The 18,338-nt window shown below is 41.8% G+C and overlaps 1 protein-coding gene across 1 annotated transcript in view; it reads right to left on the bottom strand.

Annotated features, from left to right (window-relative positions):
- Positions 1-6,915: 6,915 nt before the first annotated feature.
- The window catches only part of PCSK5 (proprotein convertase subtilisin/kexin type 5), a 457,211-nt gene continuing 445,788 nt past the window's right edge, over positions 6,916-18,338 (bottom strand). The window contains exons 36-38 of the mRNA XM_047767789.1: positions 16,769-16,869; positions 13,835-14,021; positions 6,916-9,711 (exon numbers count right to left, since the gene is read on the bottom strand). Coding sequence (XP_047623745.1) covers positions 9,305-9,711; positions 13,835-14,021; positions 16,769-16,869 — 695 coding nt within the window. The 3' untranslated portion in view covers positions 6,916-9,304. The remainder of the gene's footprint in view (positions 9,712-13,834; positions 14,022-16,768; positions 16,870-18,338) is intronic.

Raw genomic sequence — 18,338 nt, 5'->3', positions numbered from 1 at the left:
TGACACCTCCCTCCATGTTTTCCTTATATCTACATGCTTTGTAGATCTTAGAGAGCTTTTCATCCTTTTCTGCCAAAGCTACCACCTTTGGTATCTATATTCTTTGACCCATTTGGGGATAGAGGTAGATGCAGTAAGGAGCTGGTGCATTTTGCAAGCCTCTTATTGCTCTGAATATATTTCCGTCACGGTCAACTTCAGGGCTGTGCCACCTGGGCAGTCATGCAGGGCCTGATGCTTAGAAGGTCCCAATGCTGCATTTCTGTGCTCTGCTGCCACCATTTTGAAATTCGTCATAATGTTGACACTGGGTCCCATGACTTATGTAGCTGCCTCTAACTGAGCCAATTAGTTTTCTGAGAAAACACACCCAGATGGTTGGCCTGAGAATATGGCTTGATTACTCCCAGTTTCCACAGTATGAGTGGCATGTCTGCCACAGGTGAACAGGGAAATAACTTTGGCGTGGCACCTTACAGTTTCCAATAGATTTTCACATGGCATTATCTCCTTTAATCCTCACAAGCACGTGTTAGGAGGCAGCCTATTTAAGGCCAACAGAAATCCACCTATGAGGGATGAAATTGATTTGACAGGCAAATAGCAAACAGCTCTTTAAGAGTGAAAATCCACAGAAAAACAGGACAGAGAAATTATCCAGATGTTATACAGCTGCGCTGCAAAGTGACAAAGGCAGCAAAGGCCTCAGCGTGGAGTTTGGCCAAAGGGATCATGGGGAATAAAAATTCCAATCCCAGGCCAAGACGGGGGAGAGAGAGAGGCATTGTTCTGGAATAATAGTGGAGCATCCATCACAAAGATCCCTCTCTATTTTTTAGAGCCCAGGGACAAAGAATCCCAATGTTCGGCTGGAAATGCCTTTGTTATGGAGTCTACTTTTGCCCAGTCCCTTCTTGATTAGCAATTTGATTAAGTGTCTCTGTTCCTTTGTTGCAGGAACAGGTCAATCCTGAAAATACTGCCAAAGCCACCTTTATAAGGCTGCCAGCCTGAGACTGGGACTCCAGAATCTAGGCCAAATACCACCTTTGGAAAATCTCACAGCACCCAGACTGTGATTTCTCCCTGCTAGTTATTGAACTTTCTGACCCATTGCCTCTGCCTGTCCTGTCTGTGCAGCTCCCTTTCAATCTGAACTCTAAAGTCCAGACCTCTGCTGCTTGGCTGAGTGGAGAAGCAGGACACCTACATCAGGTGTCCTCCTCTCAATTGTTTGGGGTCAAAGGAGGCAAAGGAAGCCTTCCTGAGCTTTTACCCCCATAGTTCACGCATTCCCGATCTCTCGACTCTGTTCTCAGGCCACTTTTCACTCCTGTATTCTGAGGGTTTTTCTATCTGGAAGCGAAGTGAAAATGACCTAGAGAGAGACCAGGTTGCTATGGTCTATCCTTTTCCAGTGTTCTCAGCACCCTGCCAAGATCACCTGTGTCTTCGGAGCCGAAATCTTAACATCTGTGTTTTTCAGGACTTAGGGAGAAAGGAGGGTTTTATTGTAGAATTATGTTGTCTCTTGGACAATCAAGCTATAAATAGGATTGCTAGTAAGAAATTATTCTACTGGGAGGGAGCTATAGTTGCTTTTTGGAGAGTGGAAAGTTGTGAGGAGATAAATAGGTTTCCTTAGAGGTCAAGCACTTGGTCAGTGTGTTTCTGGAAAATAGGGCCCCTTGACCAAAACTTAGCCCTTCAGTGAAGCATGAGTTTTATTTTCTCCTGGTTTTGGATGAAATCACTGTTCAGGTTTCTGAAAAAACAATGTTCTGTTTTTCTTTGTCTGCAGAGAAATCGAGCAAGAAAAGCCAGTTAATGATCTGGTTACTTAAAACCATTCATTGGAGCAAGCCAGTTTGTTTTGCAGAGAAGCCCTGTTAACAAGCCTGAGTGGGTGTGTCTTTGCTTCCAGATTAAGTGTAAAAAGCAAGCGAAATCTACTTATCTCTGCATCATATAATTTTGCTTCACAAATCCTTTCAAAATACAGGTTTTGGGAATTGAGGGTTAATAGATGCAAACTATTGCCTTTGGAATGGATAAGCAATGAGAACCTGCTGTATAGCATTGGGAATTATATCTAGTTACTTATGATAGAGCATGATAATGTGAGAAAAAGGAATGTATAACATATATGTGTGACTGGGTCACTTTGCTGTACAGTAGAAAATTGACAGCAGTGTAAGCCAGCTATGATGGAAAAAATAAAAATAATTTAAAAATGCTTTAAAAATAAAATAAAATGTTTAGAATAATATGAAAAAAAAAAAATACAGGTTCCTGGCAGGAAAGACTATTAACCATCTTGCCCTGCTATTAAAACAATATGGGAGGAAGTTAGCTCTTAAAGAGCCCCTTTCATATACCAGGCAGGCCCACTGCATATGCTGTCTCATTTCTTCTCCTGGCAACTACAGAGGTCTAGAGTTCAAGTTTCCCACACTTTGTAGTAGAGAATCAGAGAAATTTAGTAACTTGCCTATGATTCCACACAAGAAAGGGTCAGGACTGAAATTCCATCTCGGGAATCTTTAACCCTGAAACTCAATGATACTTCTATTATGCCAAACCATCATTATAAAAATGAGTGCAGAAATGGTGATTCTAATCACCATTTAACCACCAAGAGTTAAAAAAAAAGAGCTTTATATGTATGAATAATTTATGGGTGGACAGAATGAGATGAGATGTAATTATTGAAACCAAAGTGAAGGCATAGTTTGTCAAGTTGGCTCTTGAGCCAGTGATAGAACTTTCCCATTTCTTAGGGTCACTGGTGACTTGGAACACAAGTCAAGAAGACATGGGAAATGATGTAGGGAGAGAAGGTGTCCACCAAAGACACTGCTTGCTGTGCTTGCCTTCCCTCTACTAACTTTGAGGGGCCCAGGTTGGCTGATGGACAGTATTATTTATCACATGTAGTTGAAAGTGACCTGTGATTTCAAGTTCATGTGCAAACTGCTTGTCATTTTATAGACGGTGGGAAAGTCGAGATAGAGACCCACATGTACTGAGCTCTGCAGATCCTTTTATTCTCCTAAACATTTCCCCCAATCTTTCTACCCCAAAAGGTTCTTAGACACATAGACTTGCTTTTTCTAAGTCTTCATTGTTCCAAGATTTTATTTTTTTTCCTCCTGGAATTATTGCATGGCTTTCATTCTCCCTCATCTTGTGCTTATTGGTACACATACTTGATTTTTCTGCCTCAATATTAAGCTAATATTGTACATCTTTGCTTCCTACAGTTCACCTTGCACATTCTACATAGATTTTTAGTTTCAAAAATACACTTGAAATGTTTGTGTACATAAACTTTTATATCTTGTTTATTATATGTAACTGTTACAGCATTTGTTTTTAGGGCCCCATTGTCGGCATATGGAGATTCCCAGGCTAGGGGTCAAATTGGAGGTATAGCTGCTGGCCTGCACCACACCACCAGCAACGCAGGATCCGAGCTGCATCTGCGACCCACACCACAGCTCAGGGAGGGCAACGCTGGATCCTTAACCCACTGAGCAAGGCCAGGGTTCAAACCCAAAACCTCATGGTTCCTTGTTGTATTCATTTCCGCTGTGCCACAACGGGAACCCCAGCATATTTTGTGTGGTCTTTGTTGTAGTTTATTTTTGTTTGTTTGTTTGTTTGTCTTTTTGCCATTTCTTGGGCCGCTCCCGTGGCATATGGAGGTTCCCAGGCTAGGGGTCGAATCGGAGCTGTAGCCACCGGCCTATGCCAGAGCCACAGCAATGCGGGATCCGAGCCGCGTCTGCAACCTACACCACAGCTCATGGCAATGCTGGATTGTTAACCCACTGAGCAAGGGCAGGGACCGAACCCGCAACCTCATGGTTCCTAGTCGGATTCGTTAACCACTGGGAACTCCTGTAGTTTTAAATTATAAACAAAAATGATTTTTTTTGTTAATGCTTTGGTTCTGTTTAAAACATTTCCTTCAACACACATTGAAATGACCCAACGTATTTTGCTAAATTGATTTCCAAGGGTTTTATTGGCTATTAAGCAGAATACTAAAATAACCCCTTGAGATGTCTCACTCTAACCTCCAGAACCTTGAATAAGATGAACTAGCATGCTTACGATTAGATTATGTTACATTACAGCCGAAGGGAGTTTCCACAGGTGGGCCTAATGGAATGACATGAGCCTTTTAAATGCAAAATTTTCTCCAGCTGGTAGCTAGAGGGACCATCAGAAAGAGTCAGAGCAGAAGAATTATTCAGTGCAGGGATGTTGGCTTTGAAGGGGGGGTATTGGGAGAGGGAATGCGCGAGACCAGAGTAGCCTCTAGGAGCTGAGTAACCCCCTGGCCAAAAGCCAGAAAAGAAAGAAGGAACCTCATTTCTACAGCCACAAGACACTGGATTCTGTCAGCAACCTGAATATTGGGGAAAACAATTCTTGTCCAGAGCCTTCAGGTAAGAGCCAGCCCGGCTGACACTTTGATTTTGATTACCTCATTTCCCTTTACCAGATATTTATTTTCGAGCCTTTCTTACAGCTGAGTGGGGCTATAGGACCTAATCCTTGTTTCTATCCTTATCGCAGAAGGTGCCTTATATGAAGTGATTTTCATTCCTGTAAATAGGTGATTGGCTTTGTGCTTAGTGTGGGTCACTAGGGCCACAGAAGAGTGAATAGAACAGACTTCATTCTTCATCCTTTCCTTCACCTTGTGACTGACTGTGTATTGTGGTTTTGTTTTTGTTTTGCCTACGTTTGCGATCAAAGCAATGTAGACATAGGTGGCTTTAAAAGTGAAATTCCAGGAGTTCCTGTTGTGGTTCAGCAATTAATGAACCCACCTAGTGTCCATACGAACTCTGGTTTGATCCCTGGCCTCACTCAGTGGGTTACGGATTTGGTGATGCCGTGAGCTGTGGTGTGGGTGGCAGATGTGGTTTAGACCCCGCATTGCTATGGCTGTGGTGTAGGCTGGTGGCCACAGCTCCGATTGGACCCCTAGCTTGGGAACCTCCATATGCTGCAAGTGCGGGCCTTAAAAGACAAAAAAAGAAAAAAAAGGGAAACCCCAAATGCATCCTCAAATTTTGGTCTCATTTATTTATTACTAGATGTTACTGATGTGTGCTGATCAATTAGATCCAAAGTCTGTGCCAGGCATGCATTGATGGAATTCATGTATTTCTTTTTGAAACACAACCTATTTTATAATCCTTACATTTCAATGTAAAACACAGGTTATTATTTCATCTCAACTTAATTCTTCAACTGGGCGTAGGGAGCTTTCCAGGCCAGGGATCGAATCCAAGCTGCAGCTGCTACATAAGCCACAGCTGCAATAACACTGGATCCTTAACCCACTGCGCCAGGCTGGGGATCAAACTGTGCTGCAGCGGGAACTCTTATATTCTCTTTTCTTTTTCATATCAAGTCCAAGCATGAATCCTTTTCCCAAGAACCAACCACCCCTAACAATGCTCTCGCTTGTGGTTGCCTCTTACTTCTCATACTTAACTGACACCATCACCTGCACCCTCTCCCCTTATCATTTATGCCCAAGACCAAATAGGAATGGACTGTATAAATACAACATATGGTCTATATCATTGTCTAATTCTTTCATATCTATGAGTCCTATTTTCTTAAAATTCGATTCCATCAATATTTCTTGATTTGTTTACCAAGTGTTGGGCACTGTAGTAGGTTCTGCAAAAGGCATAGTAGCTGCATCAAGACCCAGTTTCTCACCAGAAATAGATGTATCCTCAAACAATTACAACACAGTGTGATGTGAAGAGCTATAGGCACATAGTCTCTAGGTAGCAGAGAGGTGAGAGAGTGATTAACCTTCTGCAAGAAGGTCAGGGAAGAGGAGAGGTTATGAGGAAACATGATTTTAAAGAATAGTCAGAAATTTTCCAATTGGTCAAGGTGTAGGGGGAAGAATATTCCAAGTGCAGTGAACAATGTGTGCTCAGAAACAGGAGAGAAGAGGATATGATCATGGAGAACTTAGAAGTACTTCAGTACTATCAAGTAGAAGTGGAAAAGCTGGGAAATAAGGAGGGGCCAGGAACCGGTAGATGACAAAGATTGGAGGTAGAGGCAGTGGCCATACCTTGCAGAATTTTCAGTGTCATAATCAGTGTAGGTCACGGAGAGCACTGAATGCGATGATCCAATAGACCTTAGAAATGACCTTCAATAGCAGGGTAGATAAACTGGGGGGAAAAGAAATGGAAACTCAGCAGTAATTCTAGAAGAAGCAGTAAAAGTAAGATGAGAGAGACTGAGGGCCTAATTGAGCCAATGATGATAGGGCTGACAGACAGATTGAACTTATTTTTAGAACAAAAGTTCCTAATCAATATGACCAGCTTAGTCATTCGAGGTAGAAATATAAAAAGGAAAACCAACAAGCATCCTTTTATTGCTTTGTATCTCTTGGTAAAACCTAATACCAAGTACATAAAAAGTGCTCAGAAGTAGTTCATCAATAAGCAAGTCCCTATAGCATTATCTGGTCTTGATTTAACTTTATCTTCCATTTAAGAATTATTTTCAGGGGAGTTCCCATCATGGTGCAGCAGAAACGAACCCGCCAACAACCGTAAGGACACAGGTTCGATCCCTGGCCTTGTGCAGTGGGTTGGGGATCTGGTGTTGCCGTGAGCTGTGGTGTAGGTCACAGATGAGGCTCGGATCTGCATTGCCATGGCTGTGGTGTAGGCCAGCAGCTGCAGCTCTGATTAGACCCCTAGCCTGAGAACTTCCATATGCCATGGGTGCGGCCCTAAAAATAACAAAATAATTACTTTCTATGAATTAGAACCTTCCAAGGTCTCACCCAGCCTCTTGGTGTATTTCCAGGCTACAAGGATTCTCAGTATTTGCAAGATATTCACAAACAGAGAACCAAAAAGTGACTTTGTTTTCCAATCACATATATATCTCTTTAGACAGTTGGTGGAGTATTCAAAAGACGTCTGAGAGTAACGTGGCCTAAGAACAAAGAAGGAAAGATGTCCAACTAGCCATACACAGCATAAGCCTTCTTTTCAGCATCACATAGAGTAACACCACTGTTTCTCTAGTATTCCATGTCATCGTGACCTCATTTAATTTTTAACTGTGTATCATAAACACAGGTTTTTCTTGGAAAACCATTTCCAGGCTACACAAAGAAATGTCAAACTCAGTCTATCAGAGCTTTAGAATTGTCAGGCAAGATGAACAACACAGTATAGGCAAAATTATTTACATAAGCTACACTGCAATTACACAACAAGAGACGAGGAATTCTTCCACAGAAAAGATGGCTATTTGACATATATTTTTACTTGTTTCTAGGAAGTGAAATGAGAACTACAAAGGCTTCAGATAGATTTTGAAGAGGCGAGTTTAAAGGATCAAAAATTTTGGAAGCATATCATATGTGTGTATGATACACATAGTCTCTTAAGAATTTTTTCTTTAAAGACGAGGTCAGGAAATAACAGTCTCTTGGCCAAATATGACCCATCACCTGTTTCTGTACTGCCATGAGCCAAGAATGGTTGTTACATTTTTAAGTGATTGAGGAAAAAAAATCAAAAGAAGAAGAATATTTTATGGTATGTGAAAATTATCTAAAATCCACATTTCAGTGTCCATAAATAAAATTTTCTTGGAGCACAGCTCACCCATTTCTTGTGGATTGGCTGCTTTCCGTGCCACAACAGCAGAGCTGATAGTTGTGCAAAGCCTAATGTGCAAAGCCTAAAATATTTACTATCTGGCTCTTTCCAGAGAAAAGTTCGCCAACGTTTGTTTTAAGAGCTTTCTCCTAAAGAAACACTAAAGCCTTCAGTAAACTGAAAACTTTACAGAGATTTCCTGGGTCAGTGATACATTATTTTAAAAAAAGAAAAGAAAATGTACACATTTAGGAATGATAATAGTGTTGCCATATCGTAAAATAAAATAATAGACATGACTTTATTACATTTAGGATGCTTTTTTCACCTTGTGTCAGTGTAGCATAGTTATTAAGAACACAAACTTTAGAGTCATTCTTTTTTCTTGAATCTTGATTACTTTTCTGGGACCTTAGCAACTTAACCTTTCATAAGCCTTGGATTTCCCATTTGAAAAAAAAAAGGAATAATGATAACCAACCTCATGAAATTATAGTGGTATTAAGTGGGGTGAATTTTTTTACAGGAATTAGTTGGGTACCTGGTACATAGTCTGTGCAATACATTGTGTGTGTGTGAGAGAGAGAGATTAAGCTAGGGAGCAGGATGTTGGGAACTTATTATTTATTATTTTTAGACTCCATTCTAACTTTTTCTGTGGAGAGTCCACAGTTTTTTGATGGGCTGTTGATAAAAGCTTTTTAATTTAGTAGCTAACATCTTTTCTTAAGAGCATCTGATGGTTTTGTCATTGTATCCCATTTTATGTTAGGTTAGTGTTGCTGTTCTTCTTTTATAACTTGATGTTTTAGCTGATGTTTCAAACCAGAAATGCTCTTAGAAAAATCATGAGGGTGTAAGGCTGCAATTCTTGGAAACAGTGATTTGTTTCCACCTGGGCTGGCTGCCTATCTCCTGCCAAAGCTTGCTCTAGAAGCATAGTGACAATGGATTACTGCAGAGGAACCAGGGCCTGGTGGACATGTGTTCCATGGCTATGATGCTACCTCCCTTATCTATAAATAGGTCATGACCAGGCTCAGTGAAGGTGGTCTCTTCTGCTTAGGGATGATCTGGAGTAACTGGTATAAATGGTATGATGGGGAGAACCTTCTTTGTTTGCCTTTTACAGGACAAATCTCTGCCCAAAGAGAATTAAAAGGGGAGAAAAATCCCCTAAGACAAACAACTCTTTGTTTCTCCATCCCCCAAAATGATTACAGAAATATCAGAAATTGAGAAGGCAGGAGATATCTATCTCCACAATACAGCTGAGAAACAGAATTTCTATAGCTCCATGCCCTTTTCTGAATCAAATAAAACATTTTGCACAAATCTCACTTTTTTACTTCCTGTGTTTTGTGTCTTGACATACTGTTTGTTTTGAGGAAAATCTCTGAATTTTATCCTTGTTCTTCAATTATGGTTGAGCAATTATGATTGAGTTTAGCCATCCAAAAGAAGAACAAAATATTGGAGCATTCTTACACACTTCTAGTTGTACTCATGGTTAAGAAAATAAATACATCCACAGATCAGCCTGGTGTGTCGGGATAAAATCCAAAACTGTAAGGTGTACACGCATGCTTGCGAGTGGAATGGGGTGGGGGTGGGGTGGCCTCTGTTTACTGGTAGGAGTAGCTCTCATCATCGTATTCCAGCTCATCTTCATCTTCATCACCCAGCAGCCCATACTTAAATTTCCGATAGACGGTGCCGTCTTGGCCCATGTAGACAATGTCATCATCCTCATCCTCATCATAGTCCCGGTCCCTGTACTCAATCACCTGATCCTCTTCAAAGCTAGTGCTTTCGAGATGGCTGCTCTTATAGGATGAGTGAGACTTGCTTGGGTCAGCCAGCTTTAAGTAGCCGGCCTTTTCTGCGGGCTTAACTCTGCCCTGAGATTTCCTCCAGACAATCACAGCTGCCCCCAGCAGAAGCACCAGCATGATGGAGGAGGTGATGAACAAGGCGGTCTTGGAACGCTCACCTACAGACTTAGCCTCACTTGCTCGAAGGATACACTCATCTGTTGGAAGATGACCCCCAAAGGAAGAGGGCAGAAGAGAAGGGTGGGAGAGAAGAAATGGAATGGAGAAAATTAGTTTCTGAGGTAAAGAGCTTCACCTTTATCTTTAAATTCTAGAGTGGCAGACCCATGTCTTTTTTTGGGGGGGGGGTTCCTTTATGTTTGTTTGTTTTGTTTTGGGGGGATTTTTTTTTGGTGGCCGAGACGGCCATCCCTGTGGCATGTGGAAGTTCTGGGACCAGGAATGGAACCCGAGCTGAAACTAACCTGAGCCACAGCTGCCGCAACACTGAATTCTTTTTTTTTTTTCTTTTGTCTTTTTAGGGCCACACCCACAGCATATGGAGGTTCCCAGGCTAGAGGTGGAACCTCCAACCTCATGGTTCCTAGTTAGATTCATTTCCATTGTGCCACGATGGGAACTCCTGCAGCACCGAATTCTTAACCCGCTGCACTACCCCCTTGAACTTCCCGAACCACTGTCTTTGATCTTTTCAGCACACCCCTCTGCAGAATTGCTGTGTATACTCCATGCGAGTTTCAGTCTATCCTAGATGATACCAACAAAACTTTCAGGAGTGAAGGTCAGTTTGAGATCCAAAGGGAGCCCCCCCTCATGCCCATACCTTAAGGATCAGTTGCCAAATGTCCTTACCAAATGGATTCTTCTATTTCTTTCCTTAGAAGGTATTCCATCTTGGGCCAGGCTTCAGTTATTGCTAAACGCTCTCTTTTTCTTGACAACTCTGACTTTTACTGAGTCTTTTTCGCAGCTACCTTTAAACCTGATTCAATGTGATTGTCCCACCATTCAAAGACAGGAACAGATTATTTATAAAAAACATTGCCTCTTACTGCTCTATGGGGCCACAGAAATCACAGATGGTTGAGGAGATGGAAAACCACAGAGAGAATGGTCATACTGTCAAGAGGTAACAGCTTGTTTGTAGAGCAATCAGAATACAAATCCAGAAAAATTTACTCCATGCTACAGTTTGGAGACATGAGGGCAAAAAGCAGACAATGTTCGTTTGTTTACTTTTTGGCATTCTGTGGCCCTGATTTGGCAGGCAGAAAAGTACCATCTTTAAATCATCTTTAAAGTCTAACGACCAAGTTGAGTGATAGGAGATTTTTTTCTATTATAATAAAGATTTCTGGAGTTGAGAGCTACTCCTTGTCATTCATCAGACTCTGTTTTGATGTCTTTATTGAGACCAGGGAATGACCAAAACAGTATCATAATTCAGTGATGAACTCCCTGTTTTGTATTTTTCACTCATTTATTCAGGTGGTATGATTTGAGTGAGTTACCTAATTTTCTTTTCTATTCTTTGACCCGCCAGATGGGAGTACGAAAGAGCTAGAGAAAAAAAACTAGGAGGGCTTGTTGGATGTATATGTTGAAATACACAGCATGTTTTCCATAAATATTTTTGAACTACCTTGGTCTGCCCCATGAGTGCTTTATGAGATTCTAGGTACATTTTATACACTAGTTTAATGGATATAATTACTGCTGCCATTTTGCGTGTGTGTGTGTGTGGTTTTAAGGGCTACACCTTCAGGATATGGTGTTTCCCAGACTAGGGGTCGAATCGGAACTGTAGTTGCAGGCCTATGCCAAAGCCAGAGCAACGCAGGATCAGAGCCACATCTGCGAACTATACCACAGCTCACAGCAAGACTGGATCCTTAACCCACTGAGCAAGGCCAGGGATCAAACCTGCATCCTCATGGATGCTAGTTAGATTTATTAATCGCTGAGCCACAACAGGAACTCCAGGAACTCCCTATTTTAGGGTTAATTATTTTTGCTTATTATATATTGGCCAATTAGGTCTGAATCATCACTATTATGTATTTCTCTTTTTTCTAGGGATAAATGGGTTTTCTGTTTTATCCTAACTTTCATCCTCAATGGGATTTTGCCCATCAAGAAGAATTTCATCTCCTAAAGTAACAACAGCATCATTGCTGTTTTCATTAATAACATTAGCACAGAATTTTTCCCTGGAGGAAATATTAAAGCACCAGAGGGATGGATAAGCAATTTGTGTGCAGTTACTTTGAGATAAATTCTACCTGAGGCAGGAGAATCAATAAAAGACCTTTTGAGGTTGCTTCAGTTACTCAGGTGCCATATGCAATCATGTCTTACTATTTCCCTGAAGAGTCAGGGTCAGCCTCTGTGACATGGGTTCTTTGAAAGAGCAGTGTCTCAGTAAAGCAGGAGCTGGTGATCAAGAGTATTTAGTCTTGGAGTTCCCATCGTGGTGCAGCAGAAATGAATACGACTAGGAACCATGAGGTTGCAGGTTCAATTCCTGGCCTCGCTCAGTGTGTTAAGGATCTGGCATTGCCGTAAGCTGCAGTATTGTTCACAGATCCAGCTCATATCTGGCATTGCTATGGCTGTGTGAGCAGGCCAGCAGCTGCAGGTCTGATTAGACCTCTAGCCTGGGAACCTCCATATGCTGCAGGTGCGGCCCTAAAAAGTGGGGGGAAAAAAAGAAAAAGTGTATTTAGTCTTTTGCAGAGTTGGCCCCTGTTGGATCTTCAAGAGCCACAGAAAGCCCAGAAAAGCTAACAAATAGTTCTTAGTTGGAAAAGGCTTGCAGAAACTCTGCACCCAACATGCACACTCTCCTGGTTTCATTTAAAGCCATCAGTGTAATGAGGGTTATTACTCTTTGCTGACACAACATGGGTATTAGGCAATCAGACCCTGAAAGTTGATGTATATGAAGAACTGGGGAAACCAGCTGGTCATGGAGTGGAAAAGCTAAAAGAAGGAAACAATTAGTTAGATGATATTTAGAAGTTAGTTGAAAAGGCTGATAAAAATAAAGCAGAAAAGGCTAGTAGTCGTTGTGGGTCTGGGATTTACTTTTCTTATAAATGAGCAGGTTCCCATAAATATGATGCCTCTTTTTGTCAGCCTTGATGTAACTGAACCCCAAGGAAGTGATCTGTTTTGAAATAGAGAGTATGTTTTAAGAATTTATATGTTTTTGGTGTTCCCGTTGTGGCGCAGTGGTTAACGAATCCGACTAGGAACCATGAGGTTGTGGGTTCGATCCCTGCCCTTGCTCAGTGGGTTAAGGATACAGCACCTCTGTGAGCTGTGGTGCAGGTTGCAGAAGCAGCTCGGATCCCGCGTTGCTGTGGCTCTGGCGTAGGCTGGTGGCTACAGCTCTGATTCGACCCCTAGCCTGGGAACTTCCATATGCCGAGGGAGCGGCCCAAGAAAAGGCAATAAGACAAAACAAACAAACAAACAAACAAACAAAAAGAATTTACATATTTTTTCTTTTTAGAAGTCACTCCATTTGGGATCTTTGTAAGCATGTGGCCAATGAGAAGCAAGTACCCATACAAAAGAGTTTGGGGGGGTGACAGTTGGGGGGCTTGCAGTTAGTAAAAGGGGTTTTACTTCTTAGTCTTCAGTGAAAGTTCAATTCTAAAATGCTTTAAGTCTCCAATGGGAGCCCTAGATTTGAGCTGACTTACACAGAATGATTTTACAGCAGAAGCAAGTTAATACTGGCATCAGCTTCCTTGAGAGGTGAAATCTTTTCCCTTTTTTATTTTTCCAAGGGGGAAAAATAAAAAAAGGAATGAAGTAAACTTATAAAAATGCAGCTCTAGGCCTGCTTGAGCTTGAATCTGGGAAAAACAGCAGTGGAGAGCATGCTGGCTTTGAGTCCAAATTACCCATATTCTAATTCTAGATGAGCTTCTTAACATTGGTATGGATTTAGGCATGCTAATCAAATCCTTTGAGCTTGAATTTCCTCATCTGCTAAGTGGGATTAATAAGATCTTACTTATATAAGATGATGGACAGAGTTTCAAGTATAGCGGGCACATAGAAGGCACTCAATTGAAAGGTTCCCTGGCAGCTCAGTGAGCTAAGGGTCTGGAGTTGTCACTTCTGTGGCTCTAGTTACTCCTGTGGTGTGAGTTTGATCCCTGGGCACAGCCCAAAAAAAAAAAAAAAAAAAGTTTGCTCTATTGTTCTTCTGAAACTTTTCATCCTCCTCCTCTCACCTGTACTCCCATTGGCATCCAGAGAACATGCCCTTCTCTGGCTCTGCAGGCTGCTTTCCCTCCCCCTCACCTGTGGTGTCCTGGCAGTCACAGCACTCCTGGGCATCGGCAGGATCGGAGGCATTGCAGCAGGCCAGGCAGCGGCTGTCATCCATGTGCAGCAGCAGGTTGGCAGGGCACACAGTGCAGTTCTTGGTGCCAGGTCCCTTGCATTCTATGCAGCTCTCATGGCATTTTTCACAGTTAAATTTTTCCCCCTGTTAAGAACAACCAGATTCCTTTTGAGGGTGGAGAAATTAAGGCACCAGAGTTCCCAGCTGGGTGTTCCCTCGCCTTTGGGTAAAGGAAGGAGGCACTTGGGGAATAGCAGAAAGGTGGTTGGTTTGGGGTCTATTTTAACTCTTCTGGGTGAAAGACAGAACCAGCTGTCTGCATTTGGGTGGAACCATTGTTGGGTCTTTCCCTCTGAAATCTGCTGGTAACAATAATGAGAGAACAAGCTTCTAGAATAGCTCAAGTGGAGTTCCCGTCGTGGCTCAGTGGTTAACGAATCTGACTAGGAACCATGAAGTTGTGGGTTCGATCCCTGGCCTTGCTCAGTGGATTTAGGATCCCGCATTGCTGTGAGCTGTGGTGTATGTTGCAGACGTGGTTCGGATCCTGCATTGCTGTGGCTGGCTCTGGCGTAGGCTGGAGGCTATAGCTCCGATTAGACCCCTAGCCTGAGAACCTCCATATGCCGTGGGAGTGGCCCTAGAAAGGCAAAATAAATAAATAAATAAATAAATAACTGACAAAAAAAAAAAAATAGAATAGCTCAGGTTACAAACTGACAGCCATGGGCTGTTTTGTCTGGCCCATTCTCAACTGGATTTCATAGTTTAAAAAAGTTTGAAATGGGGAGTTCCCGTCGTGGCGCAGTGGTTAATGAATCCGACTAGGAACCATGAGGTTGCAGGTTCGGTCCCTGCCCTTGCTCAGTGGGTTAACGATCCGGCGTTGCCGTGAGCTGTGGTGTAGGTTGCAGACGCGGCTCGGATCCCGCGTTGCTGTGGCTGTGGCGTAGGCCGGTGGCTGCAGCTCCGATTCAACCCCTAGCCTGGGAACCTCCATATCCGCTGGAGCGGCCCAAGAAATAGCAACAACAACAACAATAACAACAACAAAAGACAAAAAAAATAAAAATTAAATAAAAATTTAAATAAAATAAAATAAAATAAAAAAGTTTGAAATGATTGCTCACATTTCAAAACTGGGATATTTCACATGTAAAGCAGTTCCAAGTTTCTCTTTACAAACTAGAGGACTTGCCCACACTTGATTCATCACAGACAGAGCTGAGTGGCAATGGCCCCCTTTTCTGTGCTCTCCTATTTGATACATTCCCCAACACTTGCTCGGATGGCACCAATGCATAGGGGAAACATCACATTCTACCTGTGGCCAAGTTTGCAATGGGGTTTCCCTTGACCTGACACTCTTCCCTCATTTACATGACCTGTTCTGCCTCTATGGTTATTAGATTCTTGTGTCTCTGCCCCAGAATAATATAAATTGTAACTGTTCAACTAAAGCAGTGAAATCTCAGTGGGAAGATTGTTGAGAGGTGGGAAAATAGCTTCTCTCCCAACAAGTTGCTCCATTTCACTGGTGCTGGTCATATCGATGAGGGAAGATACCTTCCTATTTCACTTCTGCACTTTGGAAGGCTGGTATAATAGAAAAGAAGGAATGGAAATTGCCATTGTTGAGGGCTTGGCAAGTTTCAGGCGCTGATAAGGTGCTTTAGCAGCTGTGATTTCATCAAATCCTGGCTTAGGAGTCAGAACCCTTGGGTTCAATCCCAACACTGTTATTACACTCATGTGATCTTTGTCTCTTGGATCCTTAGTTTCTCCAGAGTGTAATGAGGGCTCTTGTCAGAATTTAAAGAGTGCATGTGTGAACATGCTGGGTCATGTGAGGTTTTTTTATTAAAATTTTTTTTTTACTAGAGTAGATTTACAATGTTCTCTCAATTTCTGCTAAATAGCAAAGTGACCCAGTCATACATACATATATATATATATATATATATATATATATATATATATATATATATATACATTCTTTTCCTCATATTATCTTCTATCACGTTCTATCACAAGTGATTGGATATAGTTCCCCATGCTATACAGTAGGACATGATGGCTTATTCATTATAAATCATGTGACTTTTACCATGGAGAGATTTACTTCTTAAGTTTGGAGACACAGTTAAGAAGCTAGTGGGGAGTTCCTGTCATGGCTCAGCGGAAATGAATCTGAATAGTATCCATGAGGACATGGGTTCGATCCCTGGCCTTGCTCACGGGGTTAAGGATCTGGAGTTGCCATGAGCTGTGGTATAGGTCGCAGACGTGGCTAGGATCTGGTGTTGCTGTGGCTGTGATGTAGGCCGGCAGCTGTAGCTCCTCTGATTCGATCCTTAGCCTGGGAACCTTCATATACCAAGGGTATGGCCCTAAATAGACACACACACACACAAGTAGTGGACTCAGAAAATCCATGGTTTCTAGGCTAGAAAATGAAGTGTCTCTCTTTTGATACACTATGAAGAGGTGGAGGAGGTGAAGACCAATGTTGGTCGTGTAATTCTGACGTTATTCAGACGTTTCTGGTTGGCCAGCAAAGGGGAAGGAAAGAAGATCTTTCTTCTTTCTGACATTCCTATTTAGACCTTCCTAGAAACTTTTAAGTTCTGAGCCATGTATTGTCCTCAATATACATCTTCCCCATTATTTATCTCAGGTCTTCTCAGTTCCTTTGATTGAAATGAAGACCACAGGTGGGTAGGGCCATTATTCCACAGTGCAGTGGTAGAAGATTTTTAACATATTAAACCCAAACTATAGTGAGTGTAGGAATTTTAGGACTCTTCTGACTTTGCCTAAAATGACCTGCAGAAACCAGCTCATGGCCCTCTGCAGAGATGGCGGAAGGCACACCACACCTAGCTCCATACCTCTCCCACTCTGTACTCCCCCACAAGACAGTCCGAGGTGCAGATTCCTCCCATCAGGTGGTAACTCCACACACAGGATAAACAATCCAATGCTGTTTGTCCTAAAGAAAAAAAAATCTAAGTTAGGAGACTGACCTTGACCTTAGTTTTCAATCTGTCTTGGATCCAGAACAAGAACTAAGGAACAAGGAACATATGAAGTAAATTGAAGTGGAAGGGTGAACTGATGGAGGAGATGGAAAAAATGTCTAAAAGGCACCAAGACCTAGAAATTATCCAGCCAGTCTAATCACTGTAAACTCTCAGTTTGGAAATTAAGGTTTTGAGATGATAGATCTTTTATTGTAAAGATTTTACAAGAGGAAGGATTTTAGAGAATGAGAAATTAGGTAGAAAGTTATAAAACCTTTATCATTCTGTTTATTGTTTAACTAGTATAGAAGATGAAGATGATACCAACTGTAGAGCTAAGTGACTTAGTCACACACACATATATATATTTTTAACATTATTAATTTTTAATATTCTTTTCCATCATGGCTTACTCAGGAGATTGGCTCTAGTTTCCTGTGCTCTATGGTAGGGCCTTTTTGTTTATCTATTCTAAATATAAGCCCAGTTCTCTTTAATCTTACTATCTGCCTTCATAGTCGAGGAGGTCTCAACAGATAGATTCTGTTTCCTGGGGAGGTAACAGCCTTTTCGCTTAGTTGAGACCCCAAGAATGACAGACCCAAGCATTTCTTTCCATGCAGATATCGAGGGATAACTGCTGCAAAGAGTCTGATGACAAGAGACCTGAACTCTGATCCATTGCATTAGGAAGACAGGCCCTGGTGTTCTTGCTGAGAATTTCAAACTGGAGCAGGGAGATAGCTGGGGCATGGAATGTGCCTGGTATTGTGACTTGCAACTTTATATATGTCTTTCCATCGGAAGAATATTGTCAAGAGTGCTTGGTTGAACTTGAACTAGAATCGAGAGTCCTCTTCGTACATTCACTATGGATTTAAATCTACTTTTCTCACTGTCCGATTTGTGAGCGCAATCATTTATGATGTTGCTGTAGAAAAATGAATTCTGAGCTCTGAACAACAGCTCAGATAATAAACCTTTATTATCTAACTTCTTAGATGGGGGGGGCTGCCTATAGTGATATAAATACAAAACCATTCTATTTTCATCTTACCTCCAGCGTCATACAGAATTTCCTGCATGTTCTGAAACACGATTGTCATCTCTGATGAAAGAATCAATCTTTCCCCACTTCTTCCCTTCCCTCCCTACAGTTTTCTAAAATACAGTTCAAGTGTCTTACTCCAGTCTTAAAATACAGAAGTGTAGGGTTTTTTTTTTTTTTCTTTATGAAGAGAAATTAAAAGTAGGAAAAATTTGAAGAGGGAAAGCAAGGCAGTACAAAGATTAGGTCACAAAATTTGTGTCTTAAGTTTGGTTACATTTTCCAGAAGGCCAGCCAGCAGCAATCTGGCCTAGATCCTGAGCAATCCCCAAAGGCACTACCTGTCACCTCTGGCTGACAAATCAGGACTCCATTTCTATTGTCCACATT

This window comes from Phacochoerus africanus, chromosome 2, assembly GCF_016906955.1.
Source record: "Phacochoerus africanus isolate WHEZ1 chromosome 2, ROS_Pafr_v1, whole genome shotgun sequence".
Classification (NCBI taxonomy): Eukaryota; Metazoa; Chordata; class Mammalia; order Artiodactyla; family Suidae; genus Phacochoerus; species Phacochoerus africanus.
Note: the sequence above shows the minus strand (reverse complement) of the source record. Positions and strands in the feature narration are given on the sequence as shown.